This window comes from Pterocles gutturalis, unplaced genomic scaffold (genome assembly GCF_000699245.1).
Source record: "Pterocles gutturalis isolate BGI_N339 unplaced genomic scaffold, ASM69924v1 scaffold3514, whole genome shotgun sequence".
Taxonomy (NCBI): Eukaryota; Metazoa; Chordata; class Aves; order Pterocliformes; family Pteroclidae; genus Pterocles; species Pterocles gutturalis.
The window spans coordinates 3926-23338 of record NW_010130326.1 but is presented as its reverse complement, the minus strand read 5'-3'; the positions used below and the strand labels follow the sequence as shown (position 1 = coordinate 23338).

Sequence of the window (19413 nt, the reverse complement as noted above, 5' to 3'; positions counted from 1 at the left end):
GCAGGAGCGGTCTCGTAAAGAATCTGAGCCCGTGGAGTGGCTGGGTTGACCCTCCCGCTGGCTGCCGTGCCGATTCCCGTCTTGGGGGTGCTTGGTAGTGCAGTCACATCATCCTTGGCAGCGGGCAGCTCCTGAGTGCGCAGGGTTTCCCTGCCTGGGACGCTCGCTGGAGCAGCAATGCTGCAGACCCTTTGGCATTTTCTGTCTAGCTTCCTTCCCAGGGCCGTATGCCAAGGTCCTGCAGATGGAAAAGAGGATGAGGCCAGAAACACCACCCCACTTCCAGGCCCCGGGGAGAAAGGGCCAAAGATGTTGGGGAAGCCACAGGACAGAGGGACTGATCCCACTGAAAGGAGACCAACTATCCTACTGGTGGTTGGACCTGCAGAGCATTTTCCAAAGGTAACGGGATATCCAGGGGCCTGAGGAGGGGCTGGAGCACACGAGAGCGAGTGGGGGGTCTGCTGGGAGTAGGGGTGTTGCAGGTGGAGTGTGTGAGTAGCGGGGGGGGGAGAGTGTATATTTGGGGAGGGGGGAGAGGAACAGGACAAGGGAGCAGGGTCCAGTATGTGTGCTTGCTAGAAGGGAAATGTGGGGGGACTAGGGGAATGATTTGGAGAGAGGTAATCTGACTTTTCAGATATGATGTTCAGAGGAGGGGGAAAAATTGCTTTTTAGGGGGAAGGGGGAATACGGGGGTCTCGAAGGTTCCTGGGCAACTTGTAAGCAGCATGACTGAGAGGGCAGGGAATGATAAAGCAGATTAGTGGCAAGTCCCACCCCTGCACCGGAGACCGGCAAAGGATCAAATAGATCCTAAAACGTTCCGGATGCAGTCTCTGGTAATTTTGGCAAGCCTCAGGAAAAACGGCATGTTTTGAGCAAATGAGTAACTGGCTGTATTATTTGAATGGCAAAGCCCGGAAGAGAGGAAAGCCTGTCCCTGGGGAGCGGGGTGGCATAAGGGAGAGACTAAAATCTGCCTGAGGATGGGAACTTCCCGCAGGGTGGGAGAGCTGGGAGGTGGTGGTGCGCACAATTGGCGGAGAATAGATGGTGAGGCTTTGTCTGGGAGGAGGAGGCGAACAAAAGCTGCTTAGTTTAGTGCTTGGGCTTGTAGCACAGTGCTGGCTGACTGCAATTCGAGTTTATTTTTGATGGGAGGGAACGCTGTCCATCTCTCCTGAGGATGGGGCAGTCGGCTCTGACTACATGTGGTTTACTACAAGGGTGTGTGCCCTGGGATTAGGGGAGAAGGAGTTGGGCATAGCCCCTGTGAGTGGTGGGAGCTTGGGATAGTGAAGGGCTGCAGCAGGGGTGGGAGTGCGGGACTGGCAGGATCTGGCTTATGTGACAGGGAATCAGGCAGGGTTGTTGCTGTAAGCTTTCTCTCTAAAATGGGGGAAGAACAAATTCAAGTTGTAGAGGGGATGAATATCCTTTCTGCTGCCGTTTTGAATGGAAACAGGCAGGGTGGCGTTTTGCATTCTGGGCAGCAGAAGCCGCTCCCTGCTTGAATCAGGCTGAAAAATCTGCAGGGACTTTCGCCTTCATCCGTATCGTTTGCAGTTAGCACTGTGCGTCCTCTTCAATAAGAGGAGTGTGTGCATTCTGAGAAGAGGAGGACTTCTGTGCACAGAGGTTGGAGAAGGACAGAGGCTCAGACCTGAAGGAGTTTGCGATGAAAACCTTGAAAGCGTAGGGCTGAAAATCTCCGGTGTCTTTCAGGGCACAATGGTCCTTCAGTCAGGGAGAGTCCATCTGTTCACACCTGCAAATGAAGCTTTCTCTGAGAGCTGATACCCATCTCGTCTTTCCTGTGTGACCCTGGGAAGTTTTGCTGCATAGGAACCCTAAAACTGGCTGATGGAGAAATACCGAGAGGATAACGATGTGGTAAATTGAGTTATTGTAGCTTAGGAAGTAACTGCCCATCTGCTAGGAGGTTGTGACTGTGTAATTTTAGCCTGCCCTGATTGTAAAGTAAAACACAGCGTAAAGCTCCTCTGTTGAGGATTATGCAGATGCGTTTTCCCTTGCAGTTCAGGCTGGCTAATACTGCTTCCAGCCACCGCGGCTCGGCTGGTGGACAGTAACTTGGTAAGCTGCAATGACTTGTTTGTGCTTGATCAGATATCTGTGTTCTAATTACCCGGCTGAAGGAGTAGTGTTGCAAAAAGTCTTGTACAGCCCTAGGGGTAGATCATAAACCACTGTGAGCAACCAGTATTATTTGGTGTTTAAAGACAATGTGGGGGACACATGGCTTTTGTTTTCTGCCACCGAATGTCTATGACCTTGGGAGAAGTCTCTACTCGGATGCTGCTTGGTGGTGTAAAAATGTCTGTAACTACATATCTGCTAAAACCACACAAAATATCATGTGGGTTACTGTAAGGAATTTGCACGTATCGATAAATTTGACCTGAGGTGTTTCCTAGCCCTGGCTCTTCAGTCTCCACATTGTAGTTGCCGTGTTTTCTGCTCAGATCCTTGCTTCAAGGTAACAATTTCAACACGGGGCCGTTTCTGCAAATGCGGAAGAAAATACTGATTGCAAAGGTGATGTGTTGGCCCCCGGATGTGTGTACACAGGAGAGACGTATGATCTGCCCCTGATGTCACCATCTGGACTTGTAACTTTGGATCTGTGTGTTGTCGGTGGAACAGGTCATCTTTCCTGGTCACCTTTATGTGAAATGCCACGTCGTGTGTCTGCCTTCCCCTTGCACAGCCTTGGCTGGCTGCAGCTCTTTACTCTGCTGGGGTCTCTTAAATGATTAACTCCCCTCCTTCATACACTTTACACTTTGTGCTTTGTGAGGACTTTCTGTACTGTACAATTAATTATAAGCTAGCTTTCAAAAATTAAAAAATTCCAAGTCAGCAGGACCTAGTGAAAGCTCGGAGCAGTAGCAGTTCTCTCTCTGGCCCGTGGTGTACTCGCCCAGAAAGCTGTTTTGCCTGTGCAGGAGGATGTTATGTGACTGTGACGCTTACTGGCACTTGATATTTTTAGAGACTTTTTTTTTAGCAAAGTAAATTAAAAATTAAACAGCATACTTTCCTGCTCCTTGTATGGCTGCATCCTCCCATCCTTTGGGAGGTACCTTCTGGAGCTGATGTAGTAAACTGGTGATGGAGCAGATGCCTGGAAGAGTACAAATGACTTGGAAAGGTTAGCGTTGGAATGGCAGGGGGTTGAAACTGGTAACTCGTGCAGCATTTAAATCCTATAAATGGACAATGAGTTTGCAGCTCCCGTGATGGCCAGAAAAACGCGCCTTCTGTAGAGGGAAGAGGGACCAGCCAGTGCTGCCTTTAGCATGGGAGGGTGTTAGCTGGGCTGGCTCACGTCGGCCAGAAATGAGTAGGTGCAGCTCTGGCTTCATGGCCAGAACTGGCAGATGGAAGAAGTACGAGGGAGGAGTGACTTGAAGGCACTGACAGTATTTGGGGCTCTGTGCCCTGCCGGTGGTTTGATCACGAACAGGCAGTGTTGATGGGGGATGTCCTGTCCGCAGCTCAGCCTGAAGCCCCGGGGTGGGTTTGCTGCTGCCTGGGGTTGGGGGAGCGGGACAGCCCGTGTGTGCTGAGCCTTGGACGGTTACCCCTCATGAGTTGTGTTCAAGCAGCACTGGTCCCTGCCGCTCTGGAGAGCTGTCTTGCTTTTGAGGACTTCCAGGATTCTTTTAGGTGAAATCTAAATACTTGTTAATGCCTGTTCAAGTTCCCTTTGTCATTATAACCGGAATTGCTGGTATAAACTTCATTCCTAATCTGTCTCTCCTTCTTAGCATGCTGTCCTGTAATTAATACCCTGCTTAAAATCAGCTTTCTTAACCTCATTACCTTTCTCCTTTCCTCTGACGTAGGTGGTAGGGCTTTTTTCCCTAAAATGTGCAGATTTTGCCTTTTGTCTCTAGCTGCCAACTCTAGACAGAGTTTATTAGGAAAATCTGCATCATGTTGGCATAGCAACTGAGCGGCCCAGCAGCTCTAGTAGTGATGCCTGGTGACTCGTGGGAAGGACTATAGAGGATCTGAAGGGTTGGTGGGGCAAAGCTGAGTTACGTTTGTTCAGGTACTGCCAGGAGCTGGGCCGGGGGGAGCTGCTCACCGCGTAGGGCTGCTCTTGCGGTGATACTCCTCTTGGGAGGAAGGCTGGGGTGTGCTGTTGGCATGCATGTCGTGAGCTGCTGCGGCTGATCTTTAAGAGGATCTGGAGCCCCTGAGACGATCCAGTTTTCGTGCGGAGAGACGTCAGCAAGGAGTAGGTTGAGTAGGTTAAGCCTGGTTAGGTAACGTGGCAGTGGAGCCATGGTGGGTGAGGTGACAGCAGGGGGGCGTAGGAAACTGTTGTAGGTCACGGTTCTCAAGGGTACTGAATTGCTGTGAGTCGTGAGCTATGAAGCTTTTTTTTTAAAAAAAGAAATCCTTGAAGTAAAGCCCCAAATTAAGTATTACCCATTTGTGTGATTGACATGCAGCTCCACAAACAGCTTATTACAGACCTCGGCTTTTCTTGAAATCTAAAGAACAAAATACCACGGTGAATATGTAAAGGCCCCTTGTGCATTAGGATGGGAGGAGGGGAGTGCTTCCTGGACTTTGCACTGGCCAGGCAGCTGTTGAAACAGAGCAAACACAAGGAAATGTTGCTGCGTCCGCAGTGATGGGGAGAGCTGTTAGCTGGACTGGCTCTAGCCAGCTTAGCAAACATGCGGTGAGACTTCAAGTGCTGGCAGGATTATAGTGTTTTGGGTTTTGCGTCTTCCTTGTGTGATAGCTTCGCTTTGATAATTATCAAGACTATAACTTTAATGTTAGCAATCAGTAATTGTTTACTGAGCAGTATTGTTACCTGCTGCACTTCTTTGGTACTCTCACTGTACCAGGTGTTATCCCATACGTCAGGCTCCACTAAACGCTCTGAAGCCTGTAATTATATCCTCATTAAATGGTGCGTGTGCCACATTCCCCCTTCAGCCTGGCTTGTTCCTGATGAAAGCTCCGGAACTCGCTTACAAAGAGGTTAAATTGTGAATGGTAGAAACTGGAAAATGTTGTTCTGCCCGGGCTACTTCTCATTATAGCACATATCCGACTGCAGTGTTTAATTGTCATTGGGAGAGGAGGAAAAACTAGGAAGCTGCTGTAATTGCTGTGTGGATGCTTAGCTAGGAGGCTGTGAAGCAGCAGGGTCTGTTTTGAAGCCTGCCCTTGATTTTGGTGGTTTTCTGGGCATCCAGCACAAAGGCAAACCTCTCCACAGGCTTTATTGCTGCGTGTGTTGGTGACTCGGGAGTGCTGCAGGGGAGACAGTGGGGTACCGGGGCTGGCACAGGTGTTTGTGGGAGAACTTCCAGCTGAAGCAAATCAGCTCTGGCATAGCAAAGTAACCTTTATGAAAGTGGAATTTCGAGGCTTTTGCTTAAGCTGGGTATCCTGCTCTTGCTGTTATTATAGAGGAAGAATTTTGCAAAGAGGCAGATAGTGATAGTCCTCCTGTGCTGTATGGTGGGACAGGTTATGATCAAGACTGGTCCCTACTGTGTGTGTAAAGGACCCACTGGATGTAAGGAAGAGCAAGTGAGGATTGGGTGTTGGCTGAAACCTTTTGGGCTAAAAGAGATGTTCAGTAAGAGTTAACCTGTGGGTGGGAGTGATGTGAGATCTCTGGGCTTAATGGGAGCCTGGTGTTGAGCAATGGGAGGCAGCTCACATGCCTGATCCAGATCCGCTGTCTTGCTGGCAGCGGGGAGGGACTGTACAGCCTGGCTTCCCTTTTAAGTAGAAGGGCAGGGCTTGAACAGCCAATCCCACCCGCGCCGGCTTTGCTCATAGGCATGTGTCATGAGGCTTGCTGGCATTTCCTCTCCACTACGCACTGAAATCAGCTCAGAGGAATCGTTCAGTTTGACTTCCCTTCCCGGTCAGTCTGAGCAGGGCAGCTGAGTGTCTGGCTCAGAACGATGCTCTGCCTCTGTCTGTATGTGCCGGTGTTCGGGGAGTCGCAGACGGAGTTTGAATACTTTGAGTCGAAGGGGCTGCCGGCTGGGCTCAAATCTATCTTCCGACTCAGCCTCTTCATTCCTTCCCAGGAGTTCTCCACCTACCGCCAGTGGAAGCAGGTATTGCCCCAAGGGGGGAAGGGAGGGAGCAGGCTACAGATGGGGGGTCTCCAACACCCTGAGTGGCTGGTGGGATGGGGAGAAGTTCCCGATGGCTCTGGGTAGTAGCTGGGTACAGCATGGACACGTTTCTCTTGCCCCCTGGCAGGGATTGCCGGAGCAGCTTGGAGCAGACTTTTATCTTTTTGATTCTTTTGGCTTCAATTTGATGAGATCTCAGTGCCTCTAAGACTGTTTAAACCAGTGGATTCAAATTAAATAGAAAAGGGGGTTTTCCAAACTGTGGATTTCTCCGATTTAACTGGTCTGCTCAGCTATGACGTTTCACATCCTCTTCCTTTTCCTTCTTACTTGTGTCTGCCTGTCCCCCTTCCGCCGGGAGGTGTGTAATCTAATGTCAGCTCACATCGAGGCAGGTCTCGCCCCGGTGAAGGTGAGCAGGTTTGTGCCATGAGCCGGAGAGCGGCTGGGCAGCGGTGGGTGGGCTGAGCTGGGGGAGGTTGTGCAGGAGCCTTTCCCTTCCCTGCAGGAGGGAGATGCACTAAATCGCGTCCGACTCTGAAAGCAAGAGCTGTGATACAGCTTGCTGCTACTGGACGAGAGCTCAGGCGGCTGGTTGTTGAACAGCAAAGCTGGGTGGGCTTTTTACACCTTTGTGCAGATGCACAAAGGGGGATGTAGCAGGGTTTAAGATGGTGGGGGGGTCCCAAAGCATGCTGCAGGTGACCAGAGAAACACCTGCAGCCAGCGCAGCTGTTAACGAGCAGTTCTGTCTCTGGAGATATCACGTTTGCTAAAGGCAAAGAGCTGCCCAGGTACTTGTTCGTATCTCTGGAGAAGCTGCTGGGAGCTCCTCGCCCTTCCCACGTGGTGCAGGGTGCTGTTGGACAGGCTCGCAGCATTTTTGCTGTGTGGTGGTGGAGGAGGAAGGCTGGCACAGCAAGGCAGTTTTTATCACCTGTGGTCTCTGCTCGCATCCGGGACATCTCTGCCGTTGTTGGGGGGTGCTGAGGGAATGGGAGCAGTTGCACAGTCACATCTCCCTTACAGTGCCTCCGAACTGTTGGTGCCTGTCAGCTGGCTGGGGGTTGCCAACCAGAGGGAAGCCCTGATTCAGCTGTTCAAGGCCGATCTGCTGACAGTCGAGGGATGCTGGGCTATCTTTAGCCTACAAGTTGAATGTGGGGTCAGATCTGAACTTTACAACAGTCATATGATAAATTACAGGTTAAGAATACTGGGCACACCTCAAAGGTCAGGGCAGCTGGGACAGCACTTTCTTATTTAAGGTTTATAAAACGATTAGGAATAATCCTAATAGCATTAGGGCTAAAGAGACAGGACTTGGTGGGGTGAGAGAGAGAGGATTGTAATAGTGAAGGGTTTAGTGTTGAAGTCACTTCAAATGGCATTGAAACAAAGACTTCAGGCTTATGAAGGGGACCTGTGCTCACAGGCTGAGGAGATATCACAGTAAGCTTAGGTTTGCCTGTTACCTTTGAAGTCTAAATATTGAAAAAAACATTGGTGAAGAGGGTTAGTGTTCAATCTCAGCTTGGAGCTTCCTTAACAACCCACCTGCTGTTCACAGAAATGTTACAAGAATAAACACAGAAATCGAGGTGATGCAGTAGACTGAATCACACCTCATTTAGTGTTGCTCACTAATTCAAGTTGAAAAAGACTTCTAGGCTGTCAAAGGCAAGTGACTGAACAAGAAGGGGAATTGGAACTCCCTGAGCCACATTCCTGCAGTCTGGAGATCACCTCTCCTGTCAACAAGTACCCACGTGCCCCTAGATAGGACAGTCCGTCCGCTATTGCCCCATGCCAAAGTGAGTTAATTACTCATTTGCCTTGTCCTAGATGTCTGGCGCAGAGTCTGATCTTGATTTGAGCTTTGTCCTACTAAGAACCTTTTCTTGTTTTATATGCATCTCATGGAAACTTGTATAATTAAAGCACATAGCTCCAGGGTGCCTAAACCAGTTCATAGGGGTTTTTATCTTCGGCTGTGTCCGCTAGAGCCGCGCAGGCTTTTTCTGGTTGGAGTTAGTTATTGCCAGAGCGAGCTTACTTCTCTAAGGATTGGAGTAGGAACGAAATTCCTCCTCCTGTTCAGGCTTTTTTATTACCTGAAGTTTTGTGATTCAGTTTTTATGCAAATCTGTTGCCTCACACTTAGTTCAAGAACAAGGGCTGTGTTAGGCATTAATCCAGACACAGCACTGAAATGAGACACGTGAGCAGAGCATCCCTGATAAAAGCATGAGGCATTTCATCTGTGTAACTGGCTCTGGGAGACAGTTGCCTGCAATCAGGTGACTTCTGTACGCTACTGCTTTGCTCAAATTTCTTTGAGGAATCATATCTGTCAGCTGCTTTCTGGAGGAAAAGTCAGTTGTGTAGCAAGTGATTTTTAAATGTGGTGGAAGAAGGGGCAGATCTGTCTGAATGAACAAAGGAACTGACAGGTTTTGGTTGTTTTCTGAACAGAAAATTGTGAAGGCTGGAGACAAGGACCTGGATGGACAGCTGGATTTTGAGGAATTTGTTCACTATCTCCAAGATCATGAAAAGAAGCTGAGGCTGGTGTTCAAGAGTTTGGATAAGAAGAATGATGGTAAACACCTTTCTCATGCTCATGAGTAAACTGCTGCATGTGTTAGCTTGTAATGCATATACTCGAGCTCACTGGCTTATCTTTGCAGGCCGCATTGATGCCCAGGAGATTGTACAGTCTCTTCGCGACCTGGGAGTCAAGATCTCCGAACAGCAGGCCGAGAAAATACTGAAGAGGTGAAGATTCGCTGGTTCTTCTGTTTTACTGTTGAGGAGCTTAGAAGGAAGCGTAGGGACATGGAGCCCGTCTCCTCTTTCTACCCTGTACACACTTTCCAGAGACTTCAACTCCTCCCTTTTTGCCTATTACTCTTCATTTGATTTTTTTCCCTATGAATTGACACTTAAAAAGTCATAACACATTATGGAGAGTTACTGTCAGAATCTCTTATTTCCTGACCAGTTGTGGGGAAGTGCTTGCACCTGAGCTGATTTGCATCCCTGTCTGATTGTCCTGCTGCCCTGAGCTTGCTGCTTTGGAGAGGGACTGTGCAGTTGCTCTTTGTAAATGCTCAGTGCTTTATGCATGTGGCACTAACATGTTTACAACCACTTATTTGTGCTGTTTTTTCCTCTTTCTTTCCTCTGCTACCTTCCCTCTGTCTGTTTGCCTGTGTGTCAGAATAAGGACGGGACACTTCTGGGGTCCTGTCACCTAGTAAGTATTATTTTCCCTTCAGTGTCAGCTATGTCCCTCAGTTTGATAGCAGGGGGTGCAACGACTCCTGTGGGTCACTTAAGGGGGAGAGAGGGGAGGAAGAAAGGAGCCCACTTCTACCTCTTTGCAGTGTTTAGTGAATAGAAGATTTCCTATCTTTGTCTTGTGTCTCTTTAGAAGTCTTTTAGTAGTTGCTTTGCAAAGCTTTTTCTGGTGTAGGCCTGCATAATCAAAGGGAAAGGGAAGAGGAGTTTGTCACCCTGTGGGAGTCTGTACTCATCTCATGATAAATCTTTTTAGCATGGATAAAAATGGGACAATGACAATTGATTGGAATGAGTGGCGAGACTATCACCTGCTGCACCCAGTGGAGAACATTCCTGAAATCATCCTGTACTGGAAGCACTCCACGGTAAGAAATGGTTCCTCCGCAGCTGGTCTTGGTCTTTCCCCAGCTTCTCAGTCAGAGTCCTGACCCCCAGGAGCTGCTATCGGCAGTCCCTATCTTTCTCTTCATGGTTCAGTAGCTGCCTTGTAGCCCTAGAAGCCCAGTCGTTTCCTGTCCTGTCCTGTTATCTTGCCACCCATCACTGGCATGGCTTCTGAAGCCTCTGGCACAGGTGATAACAACTGCACATTCTGCAAGAAGATGAGGGTGTTCACTTGGCTTGCACCTCTGAGAACTCGTACCAGTGGCCAGTCCGTGCTGGTTCAGGACCTGTTAAGACTAGAAGCTGATTTGACAGGCAGCCGTCCTTCCTGGAGATATTTCCAGGTGTGTAAATAGCATGTAACGAGATTAAACTGGCTGTGAGCTTGGAAGGTTCCAGAGAGGTCAAGCTTTTTTGTCATGGAACTGCCTGCAGTTGGTAATTTTGTTCCTTACTGTGATCCACAGTATTTTAATGGAGACAAATGTTCATCTGTTGCCAGGTTCTCAGACAGAAATCTCTGAATGGGAAGGTTCCCCTTGTGATGTGCTGTAGGAGCTCCTGTGCTCAGACACAGCATTTAATGGCTGTAGAGAAGCTGCTGACTTGGAATAAGCATAGCCAGTACTTCAGCACTTAGCCCTGAGAAACAGCAATAAAACTGTGACAAGATCACTAGCTAATGAAACAGTTCTCAATACCTTATACTTTTGCAGATCTTTGATGTCGGAGAGAATTTGACTGTCCCTGATGAGTTCACAGTGGAAGAGAGGCAGACAGGGATGTGGTGGAGACATCTGGTTGCAGGTGGAGGTGCAGGTGCCGTGTCCAGAACCTGTACAGCTCCTTTGGACCGCTTGAAAGTGCTCATGCAGGTATGATGGAGCAGTTCCAGTTTGTTTGAATGCCTGGGCAGATTCCTGTAATATTCTTGAATGCCTAGGAGATGATGGTGTTCATCAACACAGTACAGCGCTCTGGCCAGGGTTAATCTCATTGCTCTTTTGTTGCTATTTTTGAAAGCTTTTTGGATTATTCAAATGATCAAAGTCACGTTAAAAAGTTCCTCTTCGTTGACTAGGAAAAACATAGAGAATCTTTTGGGAGGTAGACATTTGAAAACTGTCAACAGCTAGAGAGCTTTGTGCTTTAGAGCACTGGAAAACTTGGTTTTTGGTGAAACAGGTTTGAGTCTTGTGTTCCTGTGAGACAGCAAGGCCATGAGAGTTGAAGCGGTTGTGGTGGTCAGCTGGCAGAGCTGGTACTCAGTACAAGTATTTTCGGCATTAGAAAGGAGTTAGAAAAACTTTGGCCTGCTTTGTCACTGCACCTGCTCTTGAGCCAGCAGAGAGGTTTATCCCGGGTAGCTGATCCTGTGCTAGGGGTGAGAGTCGCCTGTTTAACCTTTCCTCCCATTCCAGAGGGAGATATTGATGAGATTCATTAGTTAACACCAGACTTCGCAAAAATTAAAAGAAGCTTGCTTTATTGTAGAAGTTATCTGGAAGGGATTAAAACCTTGGCAAATCTCTGGGTAAATAAAAAAAGCGCCCTTTTGTCCCTGGATTACAGAAAAACGTAGCACTGTCGTAATCAGGACTGGAACTAATCCAAGCTCGCTCGTTCTCTCCCAGGTTCATGCCTCCCGCAGTAACAACATGTGCATCGTTGGCGGTTTTACTCAAATGATCCGAGAGGGTGGACCAAGGTCACTGTGGCGAGGGAATGGCATCAATGTGTTGAAAATTGCGCCAGAATCGGCCATTAAGTTCATGGCCTATGAGCAGGTGAGTAAAAGGGCACAGACAAGTCTGGCTGCAGAAGGGTTTGCAGAAGGACAAGCTGGAAAAAAAAAAAGACAGCTGAGATAAGTCAGCAAGCCTCAATATCTGTCTGTTTTGGCTTCTGCAGATAAAGAGGTTCATTGGTACTGACCAAGAAATGCTGAGGATTCACGAGCGGCTGCTGGCTGGTTCTCTGGCTGGGGCCATTGCGCAGAGCAGCATCTACCCCATGGAGGTGAGGAGCGGGGCTGACCGTCAGCCCATGGGGGATCACGACAAGGTGCTGAGATGGGGGAACTGGGGGTAGAACACCAGTGCTATTGTAGCTTAATTAGTGAGTTTTCAGAGATGATACACTTGCTGTAGTCCTGACCATCATGCTCTTAAGAATCACATGATCTATATGTTTTTCTCCTGTTGTTTCTCCTGTAGGCCTTCATGGTATTTATTCTTGTCTTCTAGGTTCTGAAAACACGGATGGCTCTAAGGAAGACAGGACAATATTCAGGCATGTTGGATTGTGCCAAGAACATCCTTTCGAAGGAAGGAATGGCTGCGTTCTACAAAGGCTACATCCCCAACATGCTAGGGATCATTCCGTATGCTGGTATCGACCTGGCAGTCTATGAGGTATGAAGCCTTTCACCTTTTGCAGAGCCGTGCTGCTTGTGTAGCTTTGTCACTGCCAGACCTGTCAGTTACTACAGGAGTTTAAGTAACTTTTCAAAGCTTTCCTGGTCAACCTTAAGGGCTATGGATGGAATTATAGCCAAAGTGGCCTAAAAGATAATCCAGTAGTGATTCTCCTTTCCTTATCAACATCATGCACGGTCCCTTGTTTCTTTTTTTATGAGACAGTTGCAGCAGAAAATTAAAGAAGGGTTTTTCTTCAGGCAGTGCAGTAGTAGTAGCGGCTCAATAAGATGTGAGAAACCTGGTGCTTCTGGCTGAAATTGCACATAGCTTTCTGGGCCTTCACGTTACATCTTTTATGTAATGTGATATTCTTTTGATTGCCTCTTCACTGCTAACGTCTGGCTTGTTCCTTCCAGACACTAAAAAATGCCTGGCTGCAACGCTATGCTGTCAACAGCGCTGACCCTGGAGTCTTTGTTCTGCTGGCTTGTGGCACCATCTCCAGTACCTGTGGACAGCTTGCCAGTTACCCCCTGGCTCTCGTGAGGACACGTATGCAGGCCCAAGGTGAGAGCTTCTGGGAACTGTGGGAACTCCTGTCCTGGACTCTGAGCAGGGTAAAGGTCCTCTGGTGTAACCGTTGCGACAGCAGCCTTAACTGCCCTGTGCAGCTGAGCTGTTTGCCATGCTGCAAGTGGACTTTGTGCTGCCCTTAGCAGCTGGGGCTGCACGCCTCCAGGACAGAGGCTCTGGTTTGCTCACATCAGGAGTTCTGGGCTCAGGGTGTCTGCAGAGCAGAGAAAATGGCTGCACTGTGCAGCTCGGCTATGGCTTGCTGGGAATTTGTCCCCATGAAGCACCTTTGCTCTGTGAACATCCACAGGAAGCAGGTGAATCAGAACTGCTCTTTGAGACTGGTGTTACTTTGAAGAGTTTTCGCCACTTAGGCTGCGTTATTTATTGTGACTTTCCCTATTGCAGCTTCAGTGGAGGGTGCTCCCGAAGTGACGATGAGGGGACTGTTCAAACACATCCTGAAGACAGAGGGAGCAATTGGTCTTTACCGGGGTCTGGCGCCCAACTTCATGAAGGTGATTCCAGCCGTAAGCATCAGCTACGTGGTTTATGAAAACTTGAAGATGACTCTGGGCGTGCAGTCACGGTGACCAGGAGATGCCGAGGACTTTGAACTCTGGAATCTTGGGGGTGCCCTCCCAAGATGTATCGCCATCTCTCATTCTGTGAATGTGTTGACACTAAGCTGACTAAGCAAAGCTGTGAAATCTCAGATAGTTTGTGAGTCAGTAAGGGGAGGGGAGGATCTGGTGTCCTTTGCCATCTTGCTACTCAGAGCTCCACATAGACCATCACGTGGTCCTTCTTGTTGGGCCTTTTGGAAGACCAGGAGGTGAACTCCTGGGAGAATCTTAAGGCCTGAGTTGCTGAGGCCAGTTCCCAGCAGTATGGCAGAGTAGCAAAGATTTGGGTAACAGGTCTGCTTTCAGCGTGCTGGGTGTACAGAGCTGTTGGCCTGCAGATGAGCACCTTCTGACTTGCTGAATTAGCTTTTTCCATTCAGAGAGCTTCTTTTTCCATTCAGTTGTTTAAGTTCCTACCCGTTGTTTAAATTTGTACAAACCTTGTGTAGGAGCTGCTGCCACACCAGGTTGTTATTTATGTTTACATATATTCCTTTGGGTAGGAGATGTTCATGTTCTGCTTCCAAGACTTGACGTGAAATGTAACTTTGAACTATACTGGTTTGGAGGGCTGATGAGCGGTGGTTTATCCAGTCAGGCTGAAGGTTACTTAGGCCAGCCTGATGAAGAATTAGGATTATTTATTTTTTTATAGGTTTAAGTGTGTCTCATAAATCCACTAACAAGATGCACTTACTAACAGAAGCAGCAGCCTGGAGCCTGCATGCCTGTATCCTTTGCATGGCAGGATTGGCTTGGCTTACACCCAGCAGGGGCTTGGAAGGGGAAGGCAGGAGAGCCCTGGATGGGCTGGCACCTCGATGCATGGCTTTAGTGAACAAAAGACAATATTTCACAGCTCCTGGGCAGTTGTGCTCCCAGCACGACACGAGAGCCCCTGCGCAGTGTTGCATGGACCTCTGAATTCCATTCTGCCTGGTGCCGAGGGTAACTGGTGGACCTTTTCCAACCCCCGTGCCTACGCTGCTATCTATCTCTTTAGACCTCTTTGTAGATCGCTGTTCAGGTTTGCATTAGTGGGATGGAGTCCCCAAGCCGGGAGTATGTCTGCTGTGGGAAGGGCTGTTATGGAGAGGGGCTGGTTGTCACCGGGAGGGGTAAGCTTTCAGCCCTGAAGACATGCTTGCTTTTCTTTCAAAGGGTGCTTTTCATATAGAGATGGCTTTAAAATTTCTCTGTGTTATGGGCTACTTTAGTTGGCAGGATCTGGCTTTTGAGGCCTCAGAGATCCTCATCCAACTTTTCATTTTGGGCAAAATGGACCAGCGTTGCATTCCACTGTTTTACTGCTTAAAGCGTATTTATTTTGTATTTATTTGAACAGAGTTATGTCAGACTATTTTTATAGACTTGTTTAAATATTGTTACTGTGCTTGTTATTTCTCCTGTTCTAAAAAGTTCTGTTTGTTCTCTTACATTGCACAGCTGAGTTGCGGGGAGGGGGGGGACGATGCTAAAATGGCTCGCGTACCTTCCCTTTGGGGCTTGAGCTGCCTTTCCCACATCTGGGGTTGTTGCTGGAGGACCTCAGCCCAGAGAAATTCTGTAGCAAGAAGCCATAGGAGAGAAGGGAGCTGGTGAGGAAGCAGTACCGCGGGAGGAGGGGAGAGGTGCACCGGGAGTCTCGCCTTACTCTGGAATTGCATCTGTGCACGGCTGAAGGGTTTCAGGTGGGTGGCTGGAGTTGGAAGTAGAAGGTCTGTGTACGTTGAGGGTCACAACGGCTCATTGAGAGCGATCTTGGGGAAGGTTTGGGTAAGGGGGAGGAGAGAAATCTCAGGGACTAAAGGAATTACAAGTTTCCAGAGAGAGGGAAGCTTGCACTTGGACACAAGCAGCTGCAGTTGTGCTTTGAGGCTGAACCAGCAGACGCTGCTGCTGGGCTGGTGCTCTTCACATGCAGACGGGCACTGGGGAGAAGCGCGTGAGAAATCTGAAAAGGATTTGCTAGCACTCAGCAGATGCTTTTTGCTGACAGATCTTGGTGGTTCGTGGAGAGTTTTCCGGGTGAGGCTCTGCCTTGACTGCCCTGTGCTGTTAGTAGTTACCCACATGGAAATCTAACCAACCTGGATTTGTGATATGAGTTTTTTTCCACCCCCCTTCTTGAAATTTGTCATCAATTCTGCAGTGGCTCCTTCCTACCAGTGTGGCCTAATGGGAACATGAATATTAGAATGCAAAAATCAATGCAAAATGACAACCATCTTTGTAGCTGTAACCACAAATTGTTATAATGCAAATCTAACTCGGATTCTTCATGTAGGGAACAGTCTGCTAATAAAGGTCTGTCAAAGAGTTACCACGTGTCTGCATCTCTTCTCTCGATACGGTTTAGTGGTGCTGTTTGTGGCCAGACTCTTCCTGGGATGATTCTCACCAAGGACACTGACACTGGGGATGATTGTCCCTACAAGGACCTGGGAGAACAGAATAATTCTGAAAGGCTAGGCCAGCAAACCTGAGATGAAGGCTAACGATGGTAGTGAGGGCTCAGGGATGCTCAGGTGCTGTGAACCTGTCTCTGAGTGCTGCTGGGCTTTGCTCAGCTCTGCAGTACCCATAACTCTCCGTTCAGAGTTTCCTAGAAAAGCTGGAAACTGCCCTCGAAGGAACCTGGCTTAGAGGGTTTTCAAAAGGAAGGCTTTGTCATTCAGGAGCCATAGCTGGTGCTGCAAGTGGCCTCTGATCTGGTTAAAGAAACTTGCTGCGGAGGCCAGCCTGGGTTTGTTGTTTCCTTATATCTCTGACTGTAATTCAAGGCTTTTATTCAGCCATAAATCTGCTCATAAAGTCTGGGTCCTTGTAATCTGAGCCTCTGCTTTCCAGTGGTGTCAGCTTCGGTCAGCTGAGACACTTATCAGCTCTTGGACCGAGCTCAAGGCTGCTGGCAGCATCCCCTCTCCTCCCCCTCAGCTGTCTTGCTCCTCGAGGTGGGGGTTATGCTTCGTGTCGCAAGCTGATGAAGATGTGTCTGAAGCAAGGGCTGGCCGGGTACCTGTGCCCTCAGACAAGCAGGGAATCAGCTGCACTTCTCTTCGTAAAATTAACTTTTTGCTACAGGAACAGGGCCAGAGGCTGGACACTGAAACACTGCCTGGTGAGAGCTGCTGCCCAGGGACAGGGCACGCGGGTGCCGCAGAGGGAGGAGCAGCGCTCATCTTCACTGTGCTCCCTCCAGCTTTTCTCCTTTTTCTCCTTTTTAAGGAAGAGAGATATTTTCAGCGCTTAATTACTAGGTTAGAGCTGAGACAGAATTACTCTCCAGCCTCGCAGCAAAAGCCGTCTGATCTCCCCCCACTCTCACAAACACCCCGCGACAGCGCTTTCCTCCCTTGGGGCGGGGTGGGATGAGGGATGCGTGAGGTGCCCAAGGAGTGCAGGGGTGTACTCGGGGGGGGACATGGGGAACAACGTGAACGATGGCACTTGAGCCTTCTCACCTCCCGGGTGCTGAGCCCATTGGGGAATGAGGAAACACGACCTGTTTCTCTGGGGAAGTAAAAATCCAGCCGGGGGGTGGGTTAGCAGCCCCTCCCTCTGGCAGGAGGGTGATTTCTCAGCGGTGTATTCTGCAGCAGCCCTTGCTGTGGATGAACGTTACTGGGAAGCTCTCACCCAGTCCAAAGGGTTTGGGCTGGAACATCTGCCCCAGCTGGGCTGCTGCTGGCAGTCGGGCTGCTCTCAAGAGAATGGGCTGGCTGCTTCTAGCTAAGCACCCTCTTCCTCTTGGACTACAGTTGAAGAGAAGTTTCCAGCCTTCTGTATATTCCAGGAACTCCTCAAACGCTGGGAACACGCATTTTGAAACAGTTAATGATTGCCCTCTTCTGGTCAGCCCCCACCACTGCTTCACTGCAGAACTGCTCTGCGGCTGGAGCTCTTTCCCAAGCTGGGTGTGAAGCTGAGTTGAGTCAGAGCTGAGAAACCTTCCCTGTGTCACCTCCTCTTGCGTCCCTCAGTGCCTGAGGTCGGCTTGTCCCAGCTCAGTGACACACAGGGTGAACTGGGTGTTCAATTTCTTTTTGCAATCCCTGTTTCTCACCCCTTCAGAACGCCTGCTTTCAGCATCTCCGCAACACAGTGCATGGAATTTGAGGAAAACATTTATTGCCTAACGGGACATCAGTTACCCGCACTGCGAGGCCGGTGGGTACCCGGAGGAGGTGACGCTGTGACCGCAGCCGCGGGCTCCGCACAGGGGCTGTTTCCTTCTTCCATGTCTTTCATTTGACACAGCTCCTTCCAAAACAAGAAGGATGGATAAGTGGAACTACCAGTGCACCAGCAGGAGAGAAAATACTCAAGAAAGGAATATTGTTCTTTTTATCTAAGTCCAGGAGAGCCTGGGGACGCTGCGGTCCTCCCCACGCTGCCCAGGTGCAGCTGGTGTATGTCCTACACCTGTGCTGTCAAGAGGGAACCAGGCTTCTGGAGCAAAGCCGTGCTGTGCTGCGGGATCAGTGAGCGAGCTCTGAAGGAAAGGGGGATTCAAAATCTTTCAGAAATAAGTAAAAAGCTCGTGCTACCCAGGCACTCGGAGTTAACGTGGTTTATATTCTGCTAATGCCCCGGGCTGTCGCAGGGGGACGTGAGTCCTTGCTCTGGTGCTCTGCTCATGTCTCTCTCTTTCAGCCTGATGACAAAAGGTCCCCAAAATCTATTCTGTGTTTGTTTAATTGGTTTCATTCTACACCTGAGAGGCCATGTCCTGCCTCTTGGCTGGCACAAACCCATCTCTGCTGACAGCAATTGCACCGGTGCTTGGAAACACAAACAGCTCTGGCTTATTCCACTCACCTCGCCTTTCTCTAAACTTTATTAATTTTGGCCAAATGTAGATGTGACCCAGACGCCTCTGCAACCCCCAGGGCAGCAGGTGCCTGCCGTTAACTGGGGGGAGCTGGGAGCTGCCCCCCAGCTGCTGCCCATTGCCTAATGGGGAGAGGAGCCCTGCCCCTGCTCCTGCCGGTCCGGTCCCTGGCCACAGTTCCCCTGGGCTTGGGGGGAGATTCCTAAAAGAAGCATCTTGAGGCTGTGGGGAGGATGGTGGGTGCTATGCTGGGTCCCGTCTCATGGCTCAGAGCAGGATTTTGGGCAACTCTGAAAGCTTGGAGCCTGCTGATGGGGATGAGCCAGGATGGGAGTGGATGGCCAGGACGGAGCAGGAAGAGGTGAGACATTTTTCACCTTAGTTTTACAAAACGGAGCCCCGTTGAGCTGGCTTGGGGACTGGGTTACTGGCAGGATAAAAGTTCCTAAATCGGGTGGCAGAGGCAGGGCTGGATCTGGTTAGTGTTTGGGCAGAAAAACTAAAGGAAAAGGTCTGTTTGTGTGGGAGTGGGTGGCGTTGCCTCTTTCCTGACATCGCTGGGACTGGGACCTTGACATTGGACCCCGGCCCAAAAGGAGCTTCTGGATGAATGTCCTAGCTGGGGGGGGACTGGCTTGTGCCACCTTCCCCAGCCCCGTTTCCAGCCAGGCTGCAAACTCCTGTCGTGCAGCACCTTGGGGGGGCAGAAAACCCAATCTCCATCTGAAAACAGCCCGAGGTTTGTAGGGGTTTGAGTGGCTGTGGCTTCAGCTGAAGCGGGGCTGTGTGGTGCCCCAGGGCACCGCCCCCCCCACCCCATTCAACAGCTCCTGGGGGGGCAAAAGGAGGGATTTCAGGGCAAAAAGTGGAATTGCAGGACACAAATCCCATGCTTTAGCTACAGGCAGTTGCCACGTTTCCCTCTGGAGGTGCTGGGGTGCAGGTATTTGCTCTGGGGAGTCACGTATCTGCTGGGGGGGGTGTGTGGCTGCAAGTTATTTTAAACCGCCGTCGCTGTCGAAGCAAACCTACGTTTACTTAGTCCCCTAAATAATCTCCACCACCTTGCCAACCTCTCTCCAAGCCCCCAGTTTGGCAGGTGGAGCCCGGGGGCT

General features: G+C 49.6%; 2 protein-coding genes across 4 annotated transcripts in view; one reads left to right on the top strand and one right to left on the bottom strand.

Moving 5' to 3' along the window:
* The first annotated feature begins 177 nt into the window (after positions 1-177).
* Positions 178-14894, top strand: SLC25A25 (solute carrier family 25 (mitochondrial carrier; phosphate carrier), member 25). 3 transcript variants are annotated; one of them, XM_010080168.1, is made up of 11 exons: positions 178-402; positions 8631-8757; positions 8846-8933; positions 9379-9414; positions 9715-9826; positions 10562-10720; positions 11480-11632; positions 11757-11864; positions 12092-12259; positions 12682-12832; positions 13247-14894. In XM_010080168.1, the coding sequence occupies exons 1-11, from the start codon at positions 178-180 to the stop codon at positions 13429-13431; spliced, it is 1512 nt and encodes a 503-aa protein (XP_010078470.1). In that variant the 3' UTR covers positions 13432-14894. The 3 variants fall into 3 exon arrangements, with proteins under 3 accessions (XP_010078470.1, XP_010078471.1, XP_010078472.1); XM_010080169.1 differs by lacking the exon at positions 9379-9414; XM_010080170.1 differs by lacking the exons at positions 178-402; positions 9379-9414 and adding an exon at positions 5976-6134.
* A 2716-nt stretch (positions 14895-17610) lies between these two features.
* The window catches only part of LOC104466658, a gene marked incomplete at its 5' end in the record, with an annotated part of 5724 nt that continues 3921 nt past the window's right edge, over positions 17611-19413 (bottom strand). Inside the window, one exon of the mRNA XM_010080171.1 lies at positions 17611-17758. Within this exon, the coding sequence (XP_010078473.1) occupies positions 17611-17758 (148 nt within the window). The remainder of the gene's footprint in view (positions 17759-19413) is intronic.

Coding starts and splice junctions, on each gene's coding strand:
- SLC25A25 (XM_010080168.1), top strand. CDS start 178: ATGCTGCAGACCCTTTGGCATTTTCTGTCTAGCTTCCTTCCCAGGGCC. Junction 403..8,630: donor CTGCAGAGCATTTTCCAAAG/GTAACGGGATAT, acceptor TTTTCTGAACAG/AAAATTGTGAAGGCTGGAGA. Junction 10,721..11,479: donor GCTTGAAAGTGCTCATGCAG/GTATGATGGAGC, acceptor GTTCTCTCCCAG/GTTCATGCCTCCCGCAGTAA.